This window comes from Antedon mediterranea, chromosome 11, assembly GCF_964355755.1.
Source record: "Antedon mediterranea chromosome 11, ecAntMedi1.1, whole genome shotgun sequence".
NCBI classification, from domain to species: Eukaryota; Metazoa; Echinodermata; class Crinoidea; order Comatulida; family Antedonidae; genus Antedon; species Antedon mediterranea.
Window position 1 is genome coordinate 14282294 of NC_092680.1, and position 21375 is coordinate 14303668.

General features: G+C 34.2%; 2 protein-coding genes across 2 annotated transcripts; one reads left to right on the plus strand and one right to left on the minus strand.

Annotated features, from left to right (window-relative positions):
- Positions 1–81: 81 nt before the first annotated feature.
- LOC140062642 (cAMP-regulated phosphoprotein 19-like) lies at positions 82–13615 on the minus strand. Its single transcript, XM_072108945.1, has 3 exons — positions 13357–13615; positions 4668–4766; positions 82–3020 (listed from the first exon to the last, which is right to left on the minus strand). Exons 1-3 carry the CDS (start codon positions 13471–13473, stop codon positions 2844–2846), a joined length of 393 nt encoding a protein of 130 aa, XP_071965046.1. The 5' UTR covers positions 13474–13615; the 3' UTR covers positions 82–2843.
- Positions 13616–13740: 125 nt separating this feature from the next.
- LOC140062892 (ankyrin repeat and SOCS box protein 7-like) lies at positions 13741–20847 on the plus strand. The gene is made up of 4 exons (XM_072109279.1): positions 13741–13752; positions 16567–16875; positions 17532–18146; positions 18401–20847. The coding sequence occupies exons 2-4, from the start codon at positions 16647–16649 to the stop codon at positions 18535–18537; spliced, it is 981 nt and encodes a 326-aa protein (XP_071965380.1). The 5' UTR covers positions 13741–13752; positions 16567–16646; the 3' UTR covers positions 18538–20847.
- Positions 20848–21375: the final 528 nt, after the last annotated feature.

A 21375-nucleotide genomic window follows, 5' to 3' on the forward strand; every position in this document is an offset into this window, starting at 1 on the left:
TAAATAGGCTAATATGTCAGAAAACGTTCTTCATCTTTAGCAGTATGTACACATTTGGACAGAAAGCAAACACAAAATACATAATATGGATTCCAGATTTTATTTTGTATATACAACTATAAGGAGTTCCTTTTGTAAGGAAGTTAATAATATAAACATGAATAAAGACTGATACATAAGTGAATAAAATTTGCATTTGCACATTCTACTCATTGTCTGACAGCACAAACTGTTTAACAGAGCAGCTCAAACTATCCTTCCTTATTCACAAAATAGGCCTACTCACAGTGCATGTTGTAGTGTTACATTGAGAAATTGATAGAAAATCTTGAAAAAAAACAATATTAAACATGGTACACAAAGTTCTAGATAGGTCAATATAAAGATACAATTTGTACAAAAAGGTATGTGGACTTTTGTTATGATTCAGTGTTTATTTTACTGCTATTGCATAACAGAACAAAGACACAAATTATCATTATGCAACATACTGTAGGTGTTAGTAAACATCATTCAATGTTATACAGTACAAATAATAATAATGGTCACACCTAAGCTGGTTATGATTAAATGAACTTAATTTTTATAATGTCAATAATATCAATTACTTAAAACACTTCTATAGATTAAACTGGTTTTGATATCTGTTGTTGTATACATGCTTCATGAATACATTAACTTAATATGAAGAACTTAAATGACTAAGATACTACTCCGTATTTCTTTCTGTATAAAACTTTACAATCCATTAACAAGTGGTTGTCCAGGCTCCTTTTGACAGCTAAATGAAATTATGAACTAATTCCTTTATAGTTATTTTTGACAAGACTATTAATATTATTGTACTGTATTATGCTAGTGCTGAGCCCACACTACCAAAAAATCCTTTCTCTAATCCAAAAGTTTGTGGCTGCGATGAGAATATGGGGTGAGGGCAGTGTAGATATACAGTAGTAAATACAAAGCCAAGTTAAAATAATAGGTCGAGGTTTTTTGTCTAAACATCACATTTTTTAAACATTAAAAGTTGTACAGTATAAATGATTTGTTTTACAGCGATTGCAAATCAGTCACGGCAAATACTATACTATTTTAACAAAATAAATTGGCTCCAACTGTTAAAAAATATTGACATAAAATAAACACTTGTCTAGTAGTACTATTAGGCTATGTCTAGCCATTATGAAACAAGAGCAATCAGCAGCTACATTATCTGCATTGATCAAGCAGTTTAGTTACAGTATTTCTATTTAGAGAAAAGTTGTATATACCAAAGTATCGAACAAATATGGGACAACACTCTATCAGGTATTCTAATGCAAAGCTGTGGATGATTTAAGGTTGTTAACCAAAATTTTTACAAGAAATGAAAGAATATTATTTGTTTGGTTAAGATAATTATTATTGTATTTCAAAAGAGAATTCTACAGTATATAATTTGAGAGAAAGTTAAAAATAAAATGTTTGATGTATATTAAGTTTAGAAAGGTTCAAGATACAAGAAACTTTATTTGTCTTGATTAGTTCTCACTATTTTTAAGCCCTTAACTTGATATATTACAATGTTTATAACTTATTTTTGGGTAAATAAAAGAAAGATGCTATATCTTTGATTCGATATCTTGCTTAATTATTCAGAATTGTTGTCTAAATTGGGAGAATATCATGTTTTATAAGTTCATATTTTTAAAACCACCTAAAACCCCCAAAATAATTACCCTTTTTCAAATCATCTTCTTACTTTATATAATACTCCTTTACATGTGTTGAATATACTGTACATAATAAACAGAAAGCAATTCAACTTATAACACTACATGAATATGATTAATATACTTTATTGCAAGCAGTTACTGATTGTCATCATATTTTAATATTCTTTTCTCATCCAACACTTGTAAAAAATTCTAATAGCTTTCTGAAAGTATTTACATTCATTTTATGGAATCAGTATTAGCATATATCCCACAAATGCATCATCATTTTAAATACACACTGTTTTGTGCTTTATGCAGTAAGGGAAACCCCAAAAACATAATTCTGTATTATATTTCAAATAAAGAATCGGACTTTTGCGCGAGGAAATAATGTACGAATGAATTTTGTGCACATGTACTGAATATTCCGTTTTGCGTAAATAGAGCTATGGTTTCAAGTTAGTGATTTGGAGATGTGGGTTTGAGTCACATTCAATAACAGAATTTTTTCCCAAGCATTAGCAACAAATTAAAAAAAAATTAATTTTACATCCTATGGGTTTTACAATCAACTATTGTGTTGTACCAAACACTAGAATTCTAGTGTAAAGTATAATTATATATTTGGTGAGTGGGGGGAGGGGGGGGGGGGGGAGGAAGAATGTGAAACAATTTGTTTTCACATACTCAGTATTCAGGTAAGGCAACAAAAATCATTCATACAATATTGTGAAGGGGTAGAGTAGACATCTAACTCCATATCTTAAATCTGTGATAAAATAGTTATATTTTGATAAACAAAGCACTAGTTTTTAAAAATCAACTATACAGTTGTAAACTGCTTGTACAATAATGCATTATGTTTTCTTTTAGACTTATTATACTGCCTAAATAGGGCTAGGCAATATAGTGATTGTTATGTATTGAGCGCCATGCAGTGTACAGCTAAGCTTGATGGAAAAAATGTAAACATCATTCTAATGTGCACCGTTCTTATTTACAATCTGATACGAAACAAACTGTTGCACCCCGTACATGTACATGTCTGATAAGAAACAAACTGTTGCACCCCGTACATGTACATGTTTTTTTTTACAACAGGGTAATTAAGGCCAGACTTAAAAATGGCCAGGTTTGAATTTTATTCTAACTGTCCAACGCGGCAAGTTTGCTTTTACCCCCCGACGGTTTACGTTGTGGGAGCAACGCGGGTGTAGGGATCATGCCTCCTACTACTAGTTCAGGTTGCATTCGCCTTCCTGGTCTCACTTTCTGTTGGTTCTGTTTAGCCATCATGTAATCTCCAGAATCAAAAAATCTATTCTGTAAATAATAAAAAAAATGAAGCAGATTTAATATTTATTCAAAGGACAAAATATTTACTGTAACTTGAGTTGCATGATTAGACGTCTGGGCAAGCTTATTTTGAAAATAATGATTAAAATTAATATTAGTCCAGTTGCATTAGTAACTGGACAATTAACTTAATAGTTAGTATAGTACTGCATTGTGTGTAAGTGTCAAGCAACTGGGGCATGCAGATAGATTGTCAATTTTACTCAGTTCTATTCAACATGAGTCACTTCCCAAATTTGTAGATTCAATTCAAAATTTGAAGGGATCATAAATTGTTGTAATTTCAATGTTGGAATTCATTTGTTTGGCGATCAATCAGTCATTTAAGGTTAAATGGTACAAGCACTAGAGAGGGCAGTCAAGTTCTATTTTGGCAGTCAATCACAGCCATTTAAGGTTAGATGGAGACAAGGCAGTCAAGCTCTATTTAAGCCACCCACAAGCTCCTTACAATATCACTTTCATCAATTTTGAAAAAACAAAACTATAAAGAGTTAAATTGACTTATATCGAGGTTTAATTTCAAACGCAAAAGAAATCACTGCAGCTTGAACATTGTTACATTTTTAAAACAACTGGAATGGAAGTTATATCAGATGTACTGCACCTCTCACAGTTACAGTAGAACCTTTTTTTTACGTATGGTATGGGACCGAAAGGCGTGTGTAAAACATAGGATTCATAAAATTCAGGTTGACTTCAAATTGACCCCCAAATACGTAGATCGTAGCTAAAAAGGCTAGCAAGATGTGAGGCCTAACTAAGAAAGTACAATATATACAGTACAGGCTGTGCGATGTTTAAATAAAGTGTACCGTAATTAAAATATTAATGTTCTTGTATTTTCTATCAATAAAAACAGCCGCTGCTGTAGGGGGAATGCATGTGTGCAGCTGTCTCACACAGCCATGGCTTTATGCTTTGTTGTTGTTAAATTGCGCCCTCAATGTAAGAAAATGATGACGTCATCGGTCATTTTAAGCGTACGTAAAATCCAGGAAACCTAAAATCAGGGTACGTAAAACATAAGTTCTACTGTATATCAAAGTTATTTCATTTCATTTTCATTTCATTTATTTATTTCACTTTACAAATATATAATATAAAGTGGAGGAGCCTAAAAGAAAGCAAAGCTTGTGGTGAATAGGCTCCTCCTTATACTAAGAGGTAGAAGAGAGTTAACTAATCACAAACATACCATATTTAATCAAATAAACTCTCCCATAGAACATAATTTGGAATAAAAGCCTCTCCCCCCCCCCCCTCCCCCCACTAATCGTTATTTATTTCCGTTATTTATTTTTCATTTTATTCATGTTTCTTGTTGACAATGCTATTCCTGCTGGTGGTAATTGTACTTAATCTAAATAAGCATAAGTATCTATTAATACATTGTTTTACCAACAAGAAATGCTTTCTATGTATCAAGATATACGGTAGTTTAGCAAAGTTAGTTTAAACCAAAAATTAAGGTTGACAATTGATGGTGATGTAGTGCACTAGTCATCGCTATTTAAGCACCTTGAGCACTTTGTGGATATGTGCGCTCTATAAATCTTATTATTATTTCATCATGTGATTGGTCAATGTTGCTCAGTAAATTATTATACTTACTCCTTTTTGTAATCGTTTCTTTAACAGTTCGCCTGGCTTTCTCACATTTCCATACTTTGCTCTTAACTTTGCCTCTGCTTCTTGCTCTGGTGAAATATCCTTACAAAATAACAAAGATTAAATTCATTTTGATTAACTAGTATAAAAATTTGGAAATGATTTAATTTCAGGTATTTGATCAATCTGTTATATGACCAGTTATTTAGTAATAGTAGGCGTGTGAAGGTGCTTATTTGAGGCAAGTTGTGGTAGGTAACATTTTAAAACTTAATGGACCAGTCCGCAACCACGCCCTCATGTGGGAACGTACCAACGTACCCCCATCATCATTTTCTTTCGTAACGTGAGAAATTCACTTTTAACTTAAATTTTATCAGTTTCTGAAAGAATTACACTTTGAAATTTGTAATATACCAATTAATAATCAATTCCAAACAGGTCCCAGGTGGCTGCTCTCTGGTGGTAGGATTTGTTGCTCTGGTAGGTATTTAGTTAATAGTAGGACCCGCCGAGGCTTAGCATTTTTATTACGCCGTGGTTAGGATTCCGGCACCGGAACTCAACTGCCCAGCGTTAGGGAATCCGACACGCTATTGCGCATGCCCAGAGCGAGGTAATCTATACTTATCAACAGCGATGGATCATTTCATAGCTGCGCCACACGGCGAACTAGCCTACAGTAGATGCCTACTAATACGGGATCCACTACCGTAATCTAGGCTAGGGCTACCAGTTAGACGTGACCAGTGGGCCTATTTATTTTGTAATTAAAAAGTGGTTGCTTCATTCATATATAAACTTCATATCATTAGGTTATATGCATTATCATGCATATAACCTCTTGATTCTGTCAGAATCTTTATTTATTCATTCCTTTATTTATTCTTTCCTTAGCACTATTTTGTCCGTGAATTATCTTGGCATCAGTTTCATCTAGCTAAGTCAAGTTTTCAGAGTATATTCCTTATGGCCAGGAATCGATGTGGTTATATTTTCACGATGAGCAATCAAATTTCACATCACGTTTGTAATCATATCTTCACAAGCATGAATCACAATTAAACAAAATTTGGTACTCATAAATTTCAGGTCATATTTCATCATATGGCAATACAATTACGTGCGTAGCGCATATAACGCTTGCGTACGCGCGCTTAAAATGTTCAAAATTGTCAAAATTTATTTTCGATGAAATTAGAGTACGTTTCAGGCAATTTTAAGCGTTTAAAAAATTGCCATGAGTGCGCAGACTTTTGCACGCGCACTGCGCGTTAAACGTTAATGGGCACTCTTTTTGCCCGATTTCTGTTTTACAATCTTTCTTTAATAATATCATCATATTTGATTCACGTTTCAACTCGAAATTGCGTTATACGAGCACGTCAAAAGTGACTGGCTACGCACGTATAAGTTAACAAAATGGTGAAAATATGCTAAATTTTAAAATTAATATATATCGTCAGAATGCTGGGGAACACCTATTTTTTATTTAATTTTCTTGAAGTGTACTGTATGTATCATATGTATGATTTATTATCAAATTAAGAGAACAAAAGTTGATTAAGTCATCATTAATTGCATATTTAATTTAAAAAAAATAATTTCGACAATCAAACAAATTATGACATTTTCTTAGGCCAAAATAACAAACTTAAAATTAACTTTCTTCCTTCAAAAGTTCATATATTAAAGTTAAAAGTATATAGTTTGACAGTGCATCATTTGTTTACATTTTAAAGATATCATAGGCCCCGTTTCTGCTGCCAAAAATATACCGTATATATACGGTATATTTTATATACGGTATATTTTTTGGCAGCAGAAATGGGTCTCATAAAAAATATACTGTATATATATGCGGTATATATACCGCATAAATATCCCCATCGTTTGTGGATATTATACGGTATATTCCAAAATATACCGTATATTTCGTACCCCGTTTCTGCTGCACTCAAAATATACCGTATATGTGACCCGGCCCATGACACGAGGTCAAAAACTAACAGAGCGTGACGCGTTTGTTTGGGTTTTTCTGCTGCATTGACAAACGCGTGTATAATAAGCAAGCAACAGATCAAAATATCACTGTGGACTGAAGAAATAACTATTTTTGCAATTCAATTGTGGGGAGAAGCGAAGGTTGGGGGGAGACTACATGGCAACAGAAGAGATACCGAGATTTACAAAAGTATCTCAAACAAAATAAAAGCAGAATTTGTGGTAGACTTAATAACGCCAAAGTTATCGGCAAACGCCGTCGTCTTCTTTGCATAAATGTAGTCAATGCCCATTCTACATTTCTAGATTGTTTGTGCGATGTAAATTCGTTGCCACTTCTGATCATTAGATTTAAAATAGAAAGCAATGCTAAGACGTTTTGAGAAACCATAATTGTTTTGTTTTTGTCATGTAACCTCACTACACGAGACTCTAGGTCAATCCATACTTCCGTCTCACAAAATGCATTTTGGGTATATGAAAGCCAACTTTTTTTACAGCCCACCCACGAAGTATGTGCAGCGGAAACGGTGCACGAATTTCATATACGGTATATATACGGTATATTTATACGGTATATTTATACGGTATATTTGGGATTGGCAGCAGAAACAGGGCCATAGTAAAAAATTATAATTCATTGCGGTATGTAATAATCTATTTGCACCAAAGTGGTTACTGCATAGTAAATACACGGAGGAATTTTTCTACAACTTTTAGTCAGTTGTGTATGGCTCGATGGCCTGTGCTCGTGTCTATGGCATTCAAGGTACCGAGATCAAGGTACCTTGGGAAACGAAATTTGATTTTTTTTTTATTATCCGTATTGTTTGTTCAAATTTATTTCTTAGTGTATAGATTATACACATGATTTATAATGAAATCTAGATAAAAATTAACTTATGTCTTTATTATTATGTAACAACAAATGTGGTTTATTACATTATACGCATATGGATCTCTGATCGGATTGTGATACCGGCTATGGTGTTCGCGTTAGCAAGGTCCTATCATATACAGTATTATAAATAATTAAAGATTCTGAGAAAATCAATCAATCAATATATCTTTTAAAAATCAATTATCTTTATTTAAATCAATGCATAAGATAACCTATACCGTAATTCGTCATAGTGACGAATTAAATCTAGTTATGAATTATAATTACATGACTAGTTTTATGATTTTTCCTAACGCATTATTTATACTGTACATGACAACATGCAATCACAAATTTTGGCCGCCAAAACAGGTCCGGCCTGGATAAAATCGGTCCGGGCAGTAGGACTGTTTTTGGCCGCCAAATATGGTCCGGTCTTACAAATATATGGTGCGCAAAATGAGTCATAATGTCATTTTGAAAAAAGGGCCATGATTGTCATTATACTGTATTGAAAACTACAGGGTTTTATTTGTTATTTTAATATTATAAATTAAGTCTGTTTTTTTATTATCATTATTAATAGTAACTATCAGTAATTAGTACTAATTGTTAAGCTTTTTGTGTACAATGTACAGTATCTCTGCCTGTTTTTAATCTACTTTGTTCTTTTGTTCGTTTCCCCATGTTAAAAAGAATTAAATTTATTATTCAATTCAATACAATTATTATAAAAAAATTATTGATTGATTGATTGAAATATATATTTATACTGGGTAACCTCTTCAGTCAAAGACTGGTCTCCCAGAGGGCCCAGTTGGTGATCAGTGGCTATGATGTACTAATACAACCGGGGTAACCCCCTACTCGTCTCGAAAGATGTACTAGGTTCTTTAAAGTGCACACGATGTGTACACTGGACCTACGGTTTATAGCCCTTATCCGAGAAGACTCGTTCTACCACCAGAACCATGGAGTGAGTGAGCCTCGAACCCCTGCCGATGTTATGGCTACGTAATTACGGTTCCACTGTCTTACCCGCTCGGTTAATATTGATTAGGCTGAGGAATGAAAAAGGCCTCGATCATAAAATAAAATCTAGCTGGCAATATCAGCATCTCATACACGTTCATGTGAGTGTGTGGCAGGCTGAAATATCAGTGAACACCTAAGTCATGTTTTTAGATAAAATACATTTATTTATCGTATCTATCCGACAAGATAACTATACTTATATATATCATGGGATATTTTTTTAGCCATAAACAACTTAAACCAGCATCATAGGCCTAGTAATTCAATTAAAATCGGCAGAAGAAAAACCCGGACCGATTTTGGCAGTGGCGGACTGCTTTTGGCCACAACTTTGGAGCCAAAACTGGTCCGGCCGGACCGATTTTGGCTCCCGGACCATATTTGTCGTGACACAGCCACCGCGTGGATGTGAAAAAACTGTTCCGGAAGTCAGGGTCGCAACGCTAAAAACAGCATTACGATTCTTAGATAGATACATACCGATACTTATTACAGGGTTCGTACACCCGTGAGCTAGTAAAATTCCAGGACATTTCAAGGACATTCAATGTCAACATTTTAAAATTTCAAGGACATTATTATACCTAAATATTAAGTTCAACAGATTAATAAAAAAAAATGAATTCGTAGTTACGATGTTTTTCAGAAATTCAAGTACTAACTGTAGCCACTAAAAAAACATACAGTACTGAAAACATAGGCGTGGGAAATCGAGTAAAATGACACGTAACGGTAGTAAAGCGTAAAGAGTTGTAACAACTCCCTGGTAAAGCCTTTGTGGAACCGCGCCAGACTTCCGCGCCTATCGAGGGTAGTCACGGCGTGTATTGAACAAAGGCTGATGTTTCCATAGTCACTGCACTGTCGACGATATTTGGTAATTTGATACTACTATAGGATGACGTTCTACAATTCGTTCGGAATTCGGAGTTTAAATGCCGTTTCTGTATATCGTATGTTTTTTTTAGAAGGTATAAATAAAAGAAATCAAACCATATTCTAATTCACTCTGAACTTTATTCAAAACGATCATAAACACATGAGATTTTTACATTGTTTATTTTTTACAACTTAGTAATTTCTGCTAATTTAATCTACACAATAGCCTAGCTATTTTTGATTTCCTCTAATTTATGTCTAATGTCTTCCTCTAGTTGAGCTAATTGCTCTTTTTTTTCAGAAGCGGTTCTACGCAAGCTATTAGCTTTGGCAATGAGGGTAAGACTACCTTTACTTTCAGCTTGATCGGAAAACTTTGCAGACGATTTTTCTAAACCCATAATATCAGCAATACATCTTTTTTTGGCTTTCTTTAAGTTATCTAACTCATCGATCGTCGATTTTCTCTTAATAGCCTTTGAAGATTCTGCCGCTTTACGTTTTTCATTATCAAGATGGAGATTATAGCGTTGCCTAGCCCCACTCACAGAAGTAATTAATTGGGGCGTTATCTTTACAGACAAAACACCACCAACTGAAGCTATGTGACCGCATACAACGCGCTTCGAAACATATGTACTCTCTGACATATTGACAGCCGCTACCTCCTTGTTTACACTAAAACCTCTCTCAACAGTCGCCTGGCCATGGGAAAGCATTAGAATCAATTTTACTACCCCCCAGAATGCGTGATACTTAGTGGTTTTGCTAAGGCGGTCATAGTAAAATTCGTCAATTCTACATTTAGGATCGTATTCAGTGAAATCTGATAAATTATTTAACACAACAAAATCATAGAATTCGTTTGCCTGATTAACAATTTCATCACACATGTCATGGTTGATTTTTTGGTTGTCTGCTAATATTTTTAATACAGCCTTTAGTCTACCAACATTAAGAGATCGCGCATTACCACTTAAACAAAAATTTCTTGGATCGAGAAATTTCGCTTTTTGAACGATTCTGAAACCAAGTGGGCATTTAGATAGCACTTTCTTAACAATTGTAAGAACCATGGTCTTGCACTCATTTTTAAACCTGAGTTCTTGTAACTCGGACACCTTCTTTTTCTTGATCAACTCCTTTATATGCTCTGAAGCTAATATTCCACAGTCTACTTTGTTAGCAAGTAAATGGTTTTTCGTTTCATCTATATTAAAGTTAGTGAAACTTTGGCCATTCACGAGCCCGGAAAGGACGTCTGGTTTAATGACCAATCTCAATAGCCCTCTCAAACATGCCACTAGATCTTTCTCAAGAAACGGTATCATTGGTTGATCTGTTTGATATTTTTTAAGAAACGTTTCCATTTGTGTGGCCACCATCACAAAAAAGTGCATTCTGGGCACCGTAAATAAGTCTACTGAAGCAGCCTTCAGAGTGTCATACGACTTTGTTTTTGGGTCATTTATTTTCTTTTCGGTCACCTGCTTGATGTACGTTTTAAGGTGCGGAAAAACACTGAGAAACCGCTTCGCAACTGCAGCATTCTCCACCCATCTGTGTTTACAAAACTTAAGGCCAAACACATGTGTGCCAGTAGCGTTCTCAAAATCTTCCCGACGAGCAGGGGTGTCTTTGAACAGTATTTGTAAACTAGACAGTATGTCGTAGACCTTCCAATCAATTGACTGCACACCACTTTGAAACCCATTGTGCATTACATGAAGGCCACACGACCCAATGTTGAGAACTGATGTATTGTAATTCGTCTTTATATCGGCAGAGAGAAGTTTATAAAACTTCCAATTGACGTTTGGACCATCCATACCGATTTGAAGTAATTTTGCGAGATTTAGTTTGTCTGCACATATCTTAAAATCGGTGACGACTTTCTCAGCAGTAGCATGACCCATGAATGTACTATCAAAGAATCTAGTTTCCACGTGGTTGTTAGCCCAAAATCGGACATGGATATCCATTTGCTTTAGTTGTGTACCTTTGTTTAGACTTTCATCAAATAGTAGAACGTAATCTGACTCATCCGTAACACGTTTCAGAAGTAATGACCTAAAATGAACAAAACTTAGACTAAAAACATTTGTTTTTTATACTCACCAGGCTATTACTCAATACAGAAATGCCTATTACAATTATTTATTTAATCTAAATTGTAGGCCTATATCAATCGATATCAAACAAAACTTACCTAAAATATGGCGCTAACCCATAATTAACAACATAAGCAAACTTTTTTTCACCACAACTAAATTTTGCAGCTATTCCACTATCTGGAAACATCGCCTGGAATACTTCATTTATTTCATCCATCGACTTGTTCGAATAGTGCCGGTTAGTCATGAATAAGGCCCACAATATTTCTGCTTTACGAATCTCCTCACTACTACTGAAATACTGCATCGTCGCCGGGCCACTTGGGTTCGTACGTTTCGGTATACTATTATCAACACTAGTTCCTGGTATGTCTTGTTGTTCAATAATACTGGTGATGGTACTATTAGATTTACTGGTGGATGTTGTTGGGTTGGACTTACTAAAAAATTGATTAACTTCTTGCGTCGTATTGTTAAACCTCAACTCCATTTGTTGTTTATGCTTTTTTCCGTTTTGATGAGATATTTAAATAACGCCGACCGTCCCATGTTGGAGATATCTAATGTTTTTCTACATAGTTTACACTTTGCCTCCGTTTTTATTGATGCACGGTTAATCCACGGGGAAAATTTGCTATCAAAAAGCATGTACGCGGCATGTTGGATAGATTTCCACTGACGAGAAACGCACGATAAAAAACTCTATCGGCAGCCATATAGAGACCGCTAATATACGCGCTTGCGGTGTGAGAGAGCCTCGCTGAGAGAGGTCACTATACTCGCATTCTATTTATAGCTTATCAGAGGCTATAAATAGAATGCGAGTATAGTCACTAATTAAAGTGTAATGCTAAAATGCTATGCATGTTTGCAATATTAAATTCGTTAAATTAATGTTTAAACAAAATCGGAACACAAAAAGGGCCAAGTATTTATTTCAATAGTAATAGCTATTATGCAATAATGTACTGTGGGGGAACAAAAGAATAGTTGGGCAAAGTTTTTTCAAGGTGATTGTCATCTGAACATCACTGGCCAGTGGCGTTCTGCAGTCAACAACCAACCTGATAAGAAAGCCTATTTCATGTACGAGCATTTATCGGCGGCGGAAAAGTCGGCACGTACAAACGTTGTTATCTTCCATGTACTTTCATACTTAATACTTTTATTGTTCAGTGTTTTCAAAACTTTATTAAAAAGAATTCATATAACTTTATTGTATTTTAACAATTTTCAGGACATTCAAGGACAAATGCAAATTTCAAGGACTTTCCAGTACTTGAAAAAAGAGATTTATTTTTCCATGACTTTCAAGGAATTTAAGGACGCGTACGAACCCTGTTATTAATATCATTATAATTATTTTAACGCGTGGCGTAGTCGTATTTTAATTATTAATTCATGTATGGCATAGGCCATCGCTCTCTCGCTCAACGACTATCTAGGCTACAGTAAATCCCTATAACACTCAGACTCTCGGTGGTGTGGTGTGTGTGGCACACTATTAGTGCAAGCTATAATTCACTTCCCAGAGCTCTGGGCATGCGCAATAGCGTGTCGGATTCCCTAACGGTGGGCAGTTGAGTTCCGGTGCCGGAATCCTAACCACGGCGTTTATATTATTATTATTAGGCCTACTAGCTAGGCTAGGCCTTGCTAAGCAAACTCAATTGAAGAAGCATATAGGCCCAGTATATTTTAAGATGTTTTAATTGGTTGTCCGCAACTAGCTAGTCCTGTCCTACGCTAGGCCTAAAAAACGTTGACATTTTATTTTTACCTCGTCCTTCAATTCGTCAGTGGTGGATCTTCTTAAATCAACCGGGGAAGTTTTTGCAGGAGACTCAGCTTCTGTTTGTTGATTTTCTTTTTCTACAACAACTATTTTGTTCTCCATCTCAAAATATATGTATTTATATAGTGTAGACACAAATGAACTCAACAATTATTCGTTAACTTGAATTTTTAGAAGATAAACATTAGAAAAACTAAAAAATTTACCGTCCTAAAATTCTAGAATGGCTATGTTCTTTGAAATTTCCGACCTTCTAAAAAATATAAAGCATAGTGGGCAGGCTTCCATTCTTTCTTTGCCGATGGGGGCGCAATTTTTAAATGTCATAAAAAAACTCAAACAATATGATTTATAATTTCAAATTTAGGACGAGAGAGAAAGGTATGATATAGGCCTAGGCCTAATTTCTTTATATTTATAGAATTTTGAAAAATCGAATGCTTTATAATATAATTGTATATTGAATAGTTAGAATATTGGCATTTTTAGATAATTTATAGACTTCAAAAGGCAACTTGAAGTCAATAAAACAAAGCAAGAAGGTCTGATGAGAAGATGGAGCTAGGCTAGGCTACCTAGCTAGCTAGCTAGGCCTAGTAGTGATGCTAGTCAAGTCGCCCCATCGCAAAGTCGCCCCATACAAAGTCGCCCCTTACACAGTCGCCCCATCGCAAAGTCGCCCAAAACAAAGTCGCCCTGACACAGTCGCCCCATTGCAAAGTCGCCCCAACGCAAAGTAGTTTACAAACAAGTGCGTAAATTAAAATGTCGCAATGATACACAAAATAACACGGAACGTATAGGCTAGGCATAAAAGGGTATGGTCGAAGCGCTAATAATGTAGATTGTTATTTACGTCCGAGAAAAAGAAAACCTGTCAAAACAATGACAATCAAAGATTACAAAACAACGACAATCAAAGCGCACACGGCGTTCCATACAAATTACCGTTATTAAACTACTGTAGCGGCCACTTTGGTTGGCGGCCGCTTCGACCGTAATCCAAAAGGGGAAGCCCCGGCCGCCATGTAGTCTCAGGTCACACGATCGGCACGCTCCCCCATCATCCGAGAGGACGACAATCACTCCGTGGTCGCACTAACGTGCTAGCTCACGAGAGGGAAACCCCCGTAATTACTCCGCCGTTGTCGCACTACAACGCACCATCTGAAGATGAGGAAACCCCGCCGGAGTTTTACGATGATATCAGTTTGAAATCGGTCGCGTTTAATTTTGGTCGCGTTTAATTTTGGTCGCGATAAAATGATGTTACGATCTAGATTATTTTTACTTTGGTCGATGAATATTTATTATTATTATTAGGCCTATATTAATAACTGATTTTTTTTATTTTACAGGTCTATGATGAGAAAGATGTGTGCCTTAAAAAATGACTATTTGTAAACATAGTTTAAGATTATTTTTATAGTATTATTCGGCATAATGTCATTTAACAGTACATAATTATTTGAATGTGAAATATTTTATAGGAAACGTAGGCTACGTCAGTGTGTCTTTCATTTTATATGCAACAAATTATGTAAAACAATTTATTTATAAACATTCAGTTTACTATTAGTATTACAATGAACATTGATTATAAGCCTGGAAAGGCAATCCCATCATTATATCCATTATAAAATTGCATCATATCACCACTAGGCCTAGCTATATGTCGTAAATGATGACGGCGTGCGTGTGTGTATTCGTCGTACGTCCGTGTACGTATTATTCCGTGCCTCTTCACTGTCTTGTTTAATTTAAAATTAAATAAACACCCGATATGAGGATATTTATTAGGCATAATAATTAGAATGTTCTATAACTAAAAGGGGTGAAAAGAATTTCTTCAGTAAAATGATCATTGTGCTGTTGAATAAAAGGCGACTCCAATCTGAAACCAACCAGAGCTGCGCCTTCTGGCAGCTGTTACGTCTTTCTGCTGACCGTCGGGGATTCCCCTTTTTAAAAAACACGCACACGATACTGTACGATGGTTTTTCCAAATGATTTTTAAAAAGCATATCACTCAAACACAAATTATGTATATAATAGGATAAACATTATAATGTATACGACATTTAACGCGACCAAAGTAACAACGCGATAGATATCAAACGCAACCGATATGATTAAAACTTCATAGCTTCATAGTCATACCAAAACAAAACCGTGGGCGACTTTGCCTTGGCAACTTTGCGATGGGGCGACTTTGCGTTGGGGCAACTTTGCGATGGGGCGACTTTGTATTGGGGTTTTATGGGCGCTAATGCAGTTTCGTATCCACCCCTCAAAATTACTCAAAATTGTTTCAATACTTCATCTAACCTACTCACGAGTTGTCTACAACATCCTGCAAAAAACACCTTTTCATGCATGGATTTACATAAAACTTTGTCAAATAATACATTATAAATAAGCTAAAAAATATCATGGAATTTTGTTAAAAAAGAATGGACCAAGTTATTTTCTGGAAAAAAACCCCATTATTTTTCAAACAAAATGTTTTAATTCTAGTCACTTCTCGTGACGTATGAATTTTGTGAAAAAAATCATAGTTAAAGAATAAAATACAAGGACCACTATTTCCACACTAGTAATTCAATTCACAATTTGCATTGTGTGTTGTCAACGTACCTACTGTTGACACAGTCAAAATGGCATGTCATCAGATAATTGAGCATAATAATTTTTTTCTTTTTACAAATTTGAGCCCTATTTAAAGTTTGTCCAACTGTTAGTTACGGAGTTATATGATATGTAGGTCAAAGGTCAAATATGGCAAAAATCATACTTACGGCCGTTTTTGTACAAACTTTTCCATTAGAATGAATACAATATTAATATGCATCTTCCAAATAATTTGACACTAAAATGATTTCATTTAATCTAAGCCTTGCACAGATATGACCATTTTGTTTTCAGTTGGTCAAAATATTCAAATTGAAGTCAGAGGTCAAAGATGAATTTTAGAAATTTGACATGTGTTTTATAACCAGCATGCTTCAAATATTCATAAAACACAATATTTAGTTACACTTTCCCCTATGATCTGCACACAAAAATACATAGGGAACTGGACTATATTTAATTCGCTTTGATCCAATAATCCATTTCCTTTACCCTTTAAATAAATATCAAAAGTTTGCAATCTAGACTTGTTGGTCACTTAATCACAATGTTTTTTCTTTTCAGCTCATCCATCTTTTAACGATGTATTTGCAAATTATAGTAATTACCAACTGTAGCTACAGTAGCATGTAATAATTCTTAAAATGGCAGATGGAATAAGAACAAGAAGTCAACAGCTTAGTATAAGCCTAAGAAAAGAAATAGAACAAAAGCTACGTACTGCTGTTGCCTTGTTGAAAGTTCAAGATGTAAGAAGAATCTTAGAAATTGGACTGTCACCAAATAATGTTGACAGTTTTGGGTGGACTCTGCTCCATGTTGCAGCATACCATTCAAGGGATAGGATGATGAGGCTATTACTTGAATTTAATGGTAATTATGAATTAAGAGACGTTTACTATATAACTTTAAAATAAATTTAAAGAAGGGTGACAGGAAATACTATAAACATTTAATAACAAAGACTAAAATAATAAGCTCCTCCTCTTGTTAGTTGTTAAATAATTTTGCTTTGATTGAGTCATTTTGTTTGTTAAGTGACGGTTTCAACTCTTTTATCCATAACATTTCATTAATTAAACAATCAAATTTAAATTTGCACTTGGACAATACTTTGAAATAATTGACTGTATCAGTAGGACTAATGTCATGATTTCTTAGATGATTCTCATATGATACCCTTGTTGTGTTCGTTAGTGAGTTGATGAAGGTGCCGACAAGTGTAACCGACATAGCTTGCATCACACGAGCCACATTGAAAATTGTACACAACGCATTAATTACTGTAGAAACAAAAGTATCAAATTATGCACATTTTCCAAAAAATGTGATTAATAATTAAACATTTTCAATACAAGTTGAATAGTAGCAGTGGGTAGCATATTGTATGGCCTTTCATTTGATACCATACAGTTTGTCCATTGACATTTTAGAGAATAATTTAACCTGACAATGTGTTTTTTTAAAAATCATTTTTGGGTCAAAGGTCAGTACGCATTCCCGGTAATTATTAATATATTTGTTCTTAGGTAACCCCTGTATACCAGACAAGATAGCTCATTTTACATGTCTGCACTACGCATCAATGAATGGTAAAACGCGCATGGCTAAGTTGATCCTTGAATATGATGAAACACACACAAAAAAGGGAGTGGTTAATCAGAAGGGAAAGGAAGGCCTAACTGCATTACATCTTGCAGTCAGAAATGGTCACACAGCTTGTGTTAAGCTCCTTTTGCAGCATAATGCGGATGTGAATGCTAAGAGTATAGAAGAGATCACACCACTGGTGCTTGCCATTGTCTGGGAGAGAATCAGCTGCCTCAAATTACTTATTAATTGGTCTGCAGATATCGATACAGATGTCGGCCTTCCTCTGCAGTATTCCATCATGAAAGGTCGTTCTCATTGTACAAAACTGTTGCTGCAACATGGTGCAAATCCAAATTTAAAACATTATGAAGATGGTCAAGCTCCATTGCATATTGCAGCCATGAAAGATGACCTTAGTACGTGTGTTTTGCTATATGCATATGGTGCCGATTGTGTGACTAAAAATGAAGATGGATTGACTCCTGTGGCTGTTGCCAGACAAAGGTCGTCAGTTGATAGGCCGTGCCTTCAATACCTCACAGATATAGCACGTAAGTTGAATTAACATCAGCTTTCTCATAGAGTAAAGTATTTTATTCATGTACAATTTGTCAATAAGTAAATCTATTAAAATAAATCTATATACAATTTAAATTTGAGGTTAAATTTGTGGGTGGATAGAAACAGCATCAATTCTTAACCTTTAACCTAGTGTAGCTTATTTTCACTTATTACCTCTTTTTACTTATTCTCTCAGTTGTTATAATTATTGAAATAAAACAATATTTGTGTTTTCTATCCATAGGAAATCCTCGATCTTTGCAAGATACCTGTCGAATAGTAATCAGGACCAGTATTGGGAAATCAAGGCTAAAAAGTATTAATAGTCTTCCACTTTGTAAGATCATGCTTGAATATCTTGAGTATAAGTATGATGATTAAATCCCACCTGTACAGTTTGTGATTGTAAATAGAAGATTTTATATTGGCAGAGAATGTTGCAGTTAAAACATTAATGTAAATTGAATTAATGTTAAACCACATAAAATATCAGGCCTCCATCTGAAAGTATTTAGGGGACATCTATACATTATTTCAGGGCACAAAGATATACCCAGTCTTGGTGGTATAATATACTTTTGTAGATGAAATCAATAATAAAAGTGAGGAAAAAACACACACAGCATAATTGGGACATTGTAGTATCTGCCAAAATCTATAAATAACCCATCTTAGCCGGGTACACATGTTTTTATACTCTGTATTAAGCTGTGTTTTTTTCTTCATTTAGACATCAAGAAACAAAAGCAATCCCACACTTTTTAAAGTAGTGCAATGCACCTTTGCAGGTGAATTGCAGGTGAATCCCACCTGATTGTTAATCCTGCTGATTCTTATGTCATTATAGTCGCAAGTCCATAGCCAGTAGGGTTTATTAGAACTCCCTTTTCACCATTTTTCAAACTACAGACCAACAGCTAGTAAATAAGCCTAACTTATGACAATGTTATGGCAAAGGCTACCTTAGCCAGCAGGCAAATTATTTTCATCTACTAGCATTTTGTCATTTTTTGTGGAAGAAAGAACCCCTGTTGAACCTTGAAATGTGCAAAAAGTCATATTTGTGCAAACAACCACATTTGTGTAAACACATTGTCCTCAAATGTGCAAATCTGAAAAAAATGTATAATCCACTAATGGCACATGCAAGCGAAATCAGTCGCATGTGTATATTTGGCCAAAACCAATAAAAGGCTGCAAGATTAAATTGTTTGTATTTTTCCAGAAAATTATAGCTGAAACGGTATTTATTTACATTACCTTGGTATTTTTCTATTTTGATACAAATAAATGCATACATTTAAACATTTTGTGGTATATTGGTTTAAAAAAATGGTAATGATTTTCATAAAACCCTATCATGTTTTATGCTTAAATTGAAAATTGTTCCAATGAGTTGTTTTAATGAAAACTTTGCATAATAATAGAGCAATAGCTAATTAACGAATGTACGTAGTTTCATTGAAATACAACAATCCCTTTTGCTAAGGCGTAAACTTAAACGGCCTGTTTATTTTGTTGTATTTGTAATTTCCTGTTTCTTAATTTTACAAGCTTTTTTCTCAAAAGACTGATTATAACATTAGCAACAAAAACTTTAGAACTGGAAGTAGACATGGTATAACAGAATATATTTTTTTCTGGAATTTTAAATCTTGGGTTATGTAGTTTCAGTATTTTTGAAAATCTCAATTCTCAGTTCATTATGTTTTGTGACAAATTTCCTTTTAAATGAGAGGACAATTATAAGGGACTTCAATTTTAACGGTATGGAAGTTACCATCTCCAACAAGCAGCAGCGACCATGTGTCCTGCATCCTCGCACATCATTGGTTGTTTTTTTTTCAGATCAGACTATTTCAGTCTGAAACAATTAAATATGTAGATGGCCATATCTTGAAATCATTGTTAGAAAAACCTGTGACTGTTTAGAATTAGGTTATCATTTTTTAATAAACGATTTTGGTTGAAAAAAAATTATTTCCACCTTTGTAGGATTTGCATGTCATTTGAGGGTGCCATGTTTGCATAAATGTGGTTGATTGTGCATTTGAGAGCAACAAGTTTGCACAAATGTGACCTTTTGCACATTCCACATCTCAACAACCCCCTCCCCCGATCAGTCTCTATCCTTTCCATGCAGTCTAAAGTTTATTAGAGTATAGCGGTGCCTTAATTTGTATCCAACACCTGAGTCCTGTTTATTTAGCATCTGTTAGCTAAGTACATCCCTGTCATTTTTTATACTTTTTTTTCTTGCTGAATATAATAAAAAGGTGTATGAAAAAAGTTTGTATACTGAGTTTGGTCATTCCATTTTCATTACCTCTTATATTTTTCCCACCGAGTGCATGAATAGCATTTTGTTTAGTTTATGTGAAACTAATTCACTTCATTACATTTGGGTAGACTAATTTGTTTATGTTTTGTAAACATTGTCAATAAAAACCTACAATAATATGTATAAATGTTTTAATCTTTAATATTCAATATTTTTATAATTACTAATGGTATTTATCCAATTTCTGTTTGACAGGTAGAGGTAGAAACAATTATGAACAGAAAATCTTTATTGAAAACGTTTCAGATCAAAGAAATTAATTTACTTGTGTTAACAAATCAATATCTTGAAATATTCAATCATGTAAAATAGTGTAAAATTATGTTACATTTTTTTGTAAACTATTTTTTGGGAAATTAAATTTATAAAAATTAGTATTAAAAAAAATGCTGTGTATATCAGTAGTTTTATTATTACTTGGTCAATGCATTCATTTGGCTTATTTTCGATATGAACTTTAACGTTGAGTATTTAGATATATTGTCTGCCTGAACAAATTTTTGTTGTTGAATATGTTATTTTAATGTCATATAATAGTTATTTTTCACTTGCAAAACCCTGTTTTATTTTGTTTTCTTATAAATGAAATCATATTTGTGAATAACTTAAAATTACAAAATTTAATATTCAAAGAAGATAGTCTTTGAGTTAGCTTGGGTCAGTTAATATTTTGTATAATAATCAGGCGACACTTTACGAGTGTTAATACTGTATTTCTATACATCAATAATTACACTAACGAAAATTAAAGGATGAAAAAATGCTTTCTGCCCTCTATAGTTTATTACAATCTCAGGGTCCTCTACTAAACACCACCAGATACTACAATACCTGCCAGAGAGCAGCCCCCTGTTTTGAATTGATTATTAATGGTATAT

What these genes read in the sequence shown, in the direction of transcription:
- LOC140062642 (XM_072108945.1), bottom strand. Translation starts at nt 13,473, where the DNA reads ATGGAGAACAAAATAGTTGTTGTAGAAAAAGAAAATCAACAAACAGAA. An exon ending in CTGACGAATTGAAGGACGAG is followed by an intron (nt 4,767 to 13,356) that starts GTAAAAATAAAA and finishes TTATTTTGTAAG; the next exon opens with GATATTTCACCAGAGCAAGA. An exon ending in AGAAACGATTACAAAAAGGA is followed by an intron (nt 3,021 to 4,667) that starts GTAAGTATAATA and finishes TATTATTTACAG; the next exon opens with AATAGATTTTTTGATTCTGG.
- LOC140062892 (XM_072109279.1), top strand. Translation starts at nt 16,647, where the DNA reads ATGGCAGATGGAATAAGAACAAGAAGTCAACAGCTTAGTATAAGCCTA. An exon ending in GCTATTACTTGAATTTAATG is followed by an intron (nt 16,876 to 17,531) that starts GTAATTATGAAT and finishes ATTTGTTCTTAG; the next exon opens with GTAACCCCTGTATACCAGAC. An exon ending in ATACCTCACAGATATAGCAC is followed by an intron (nt 18,147 to 18,400) that starts GTAAGTTGAATT and finishes TTCTATCCATAG; the next exon opens with GAAATCCTCGATCTTTGCAA.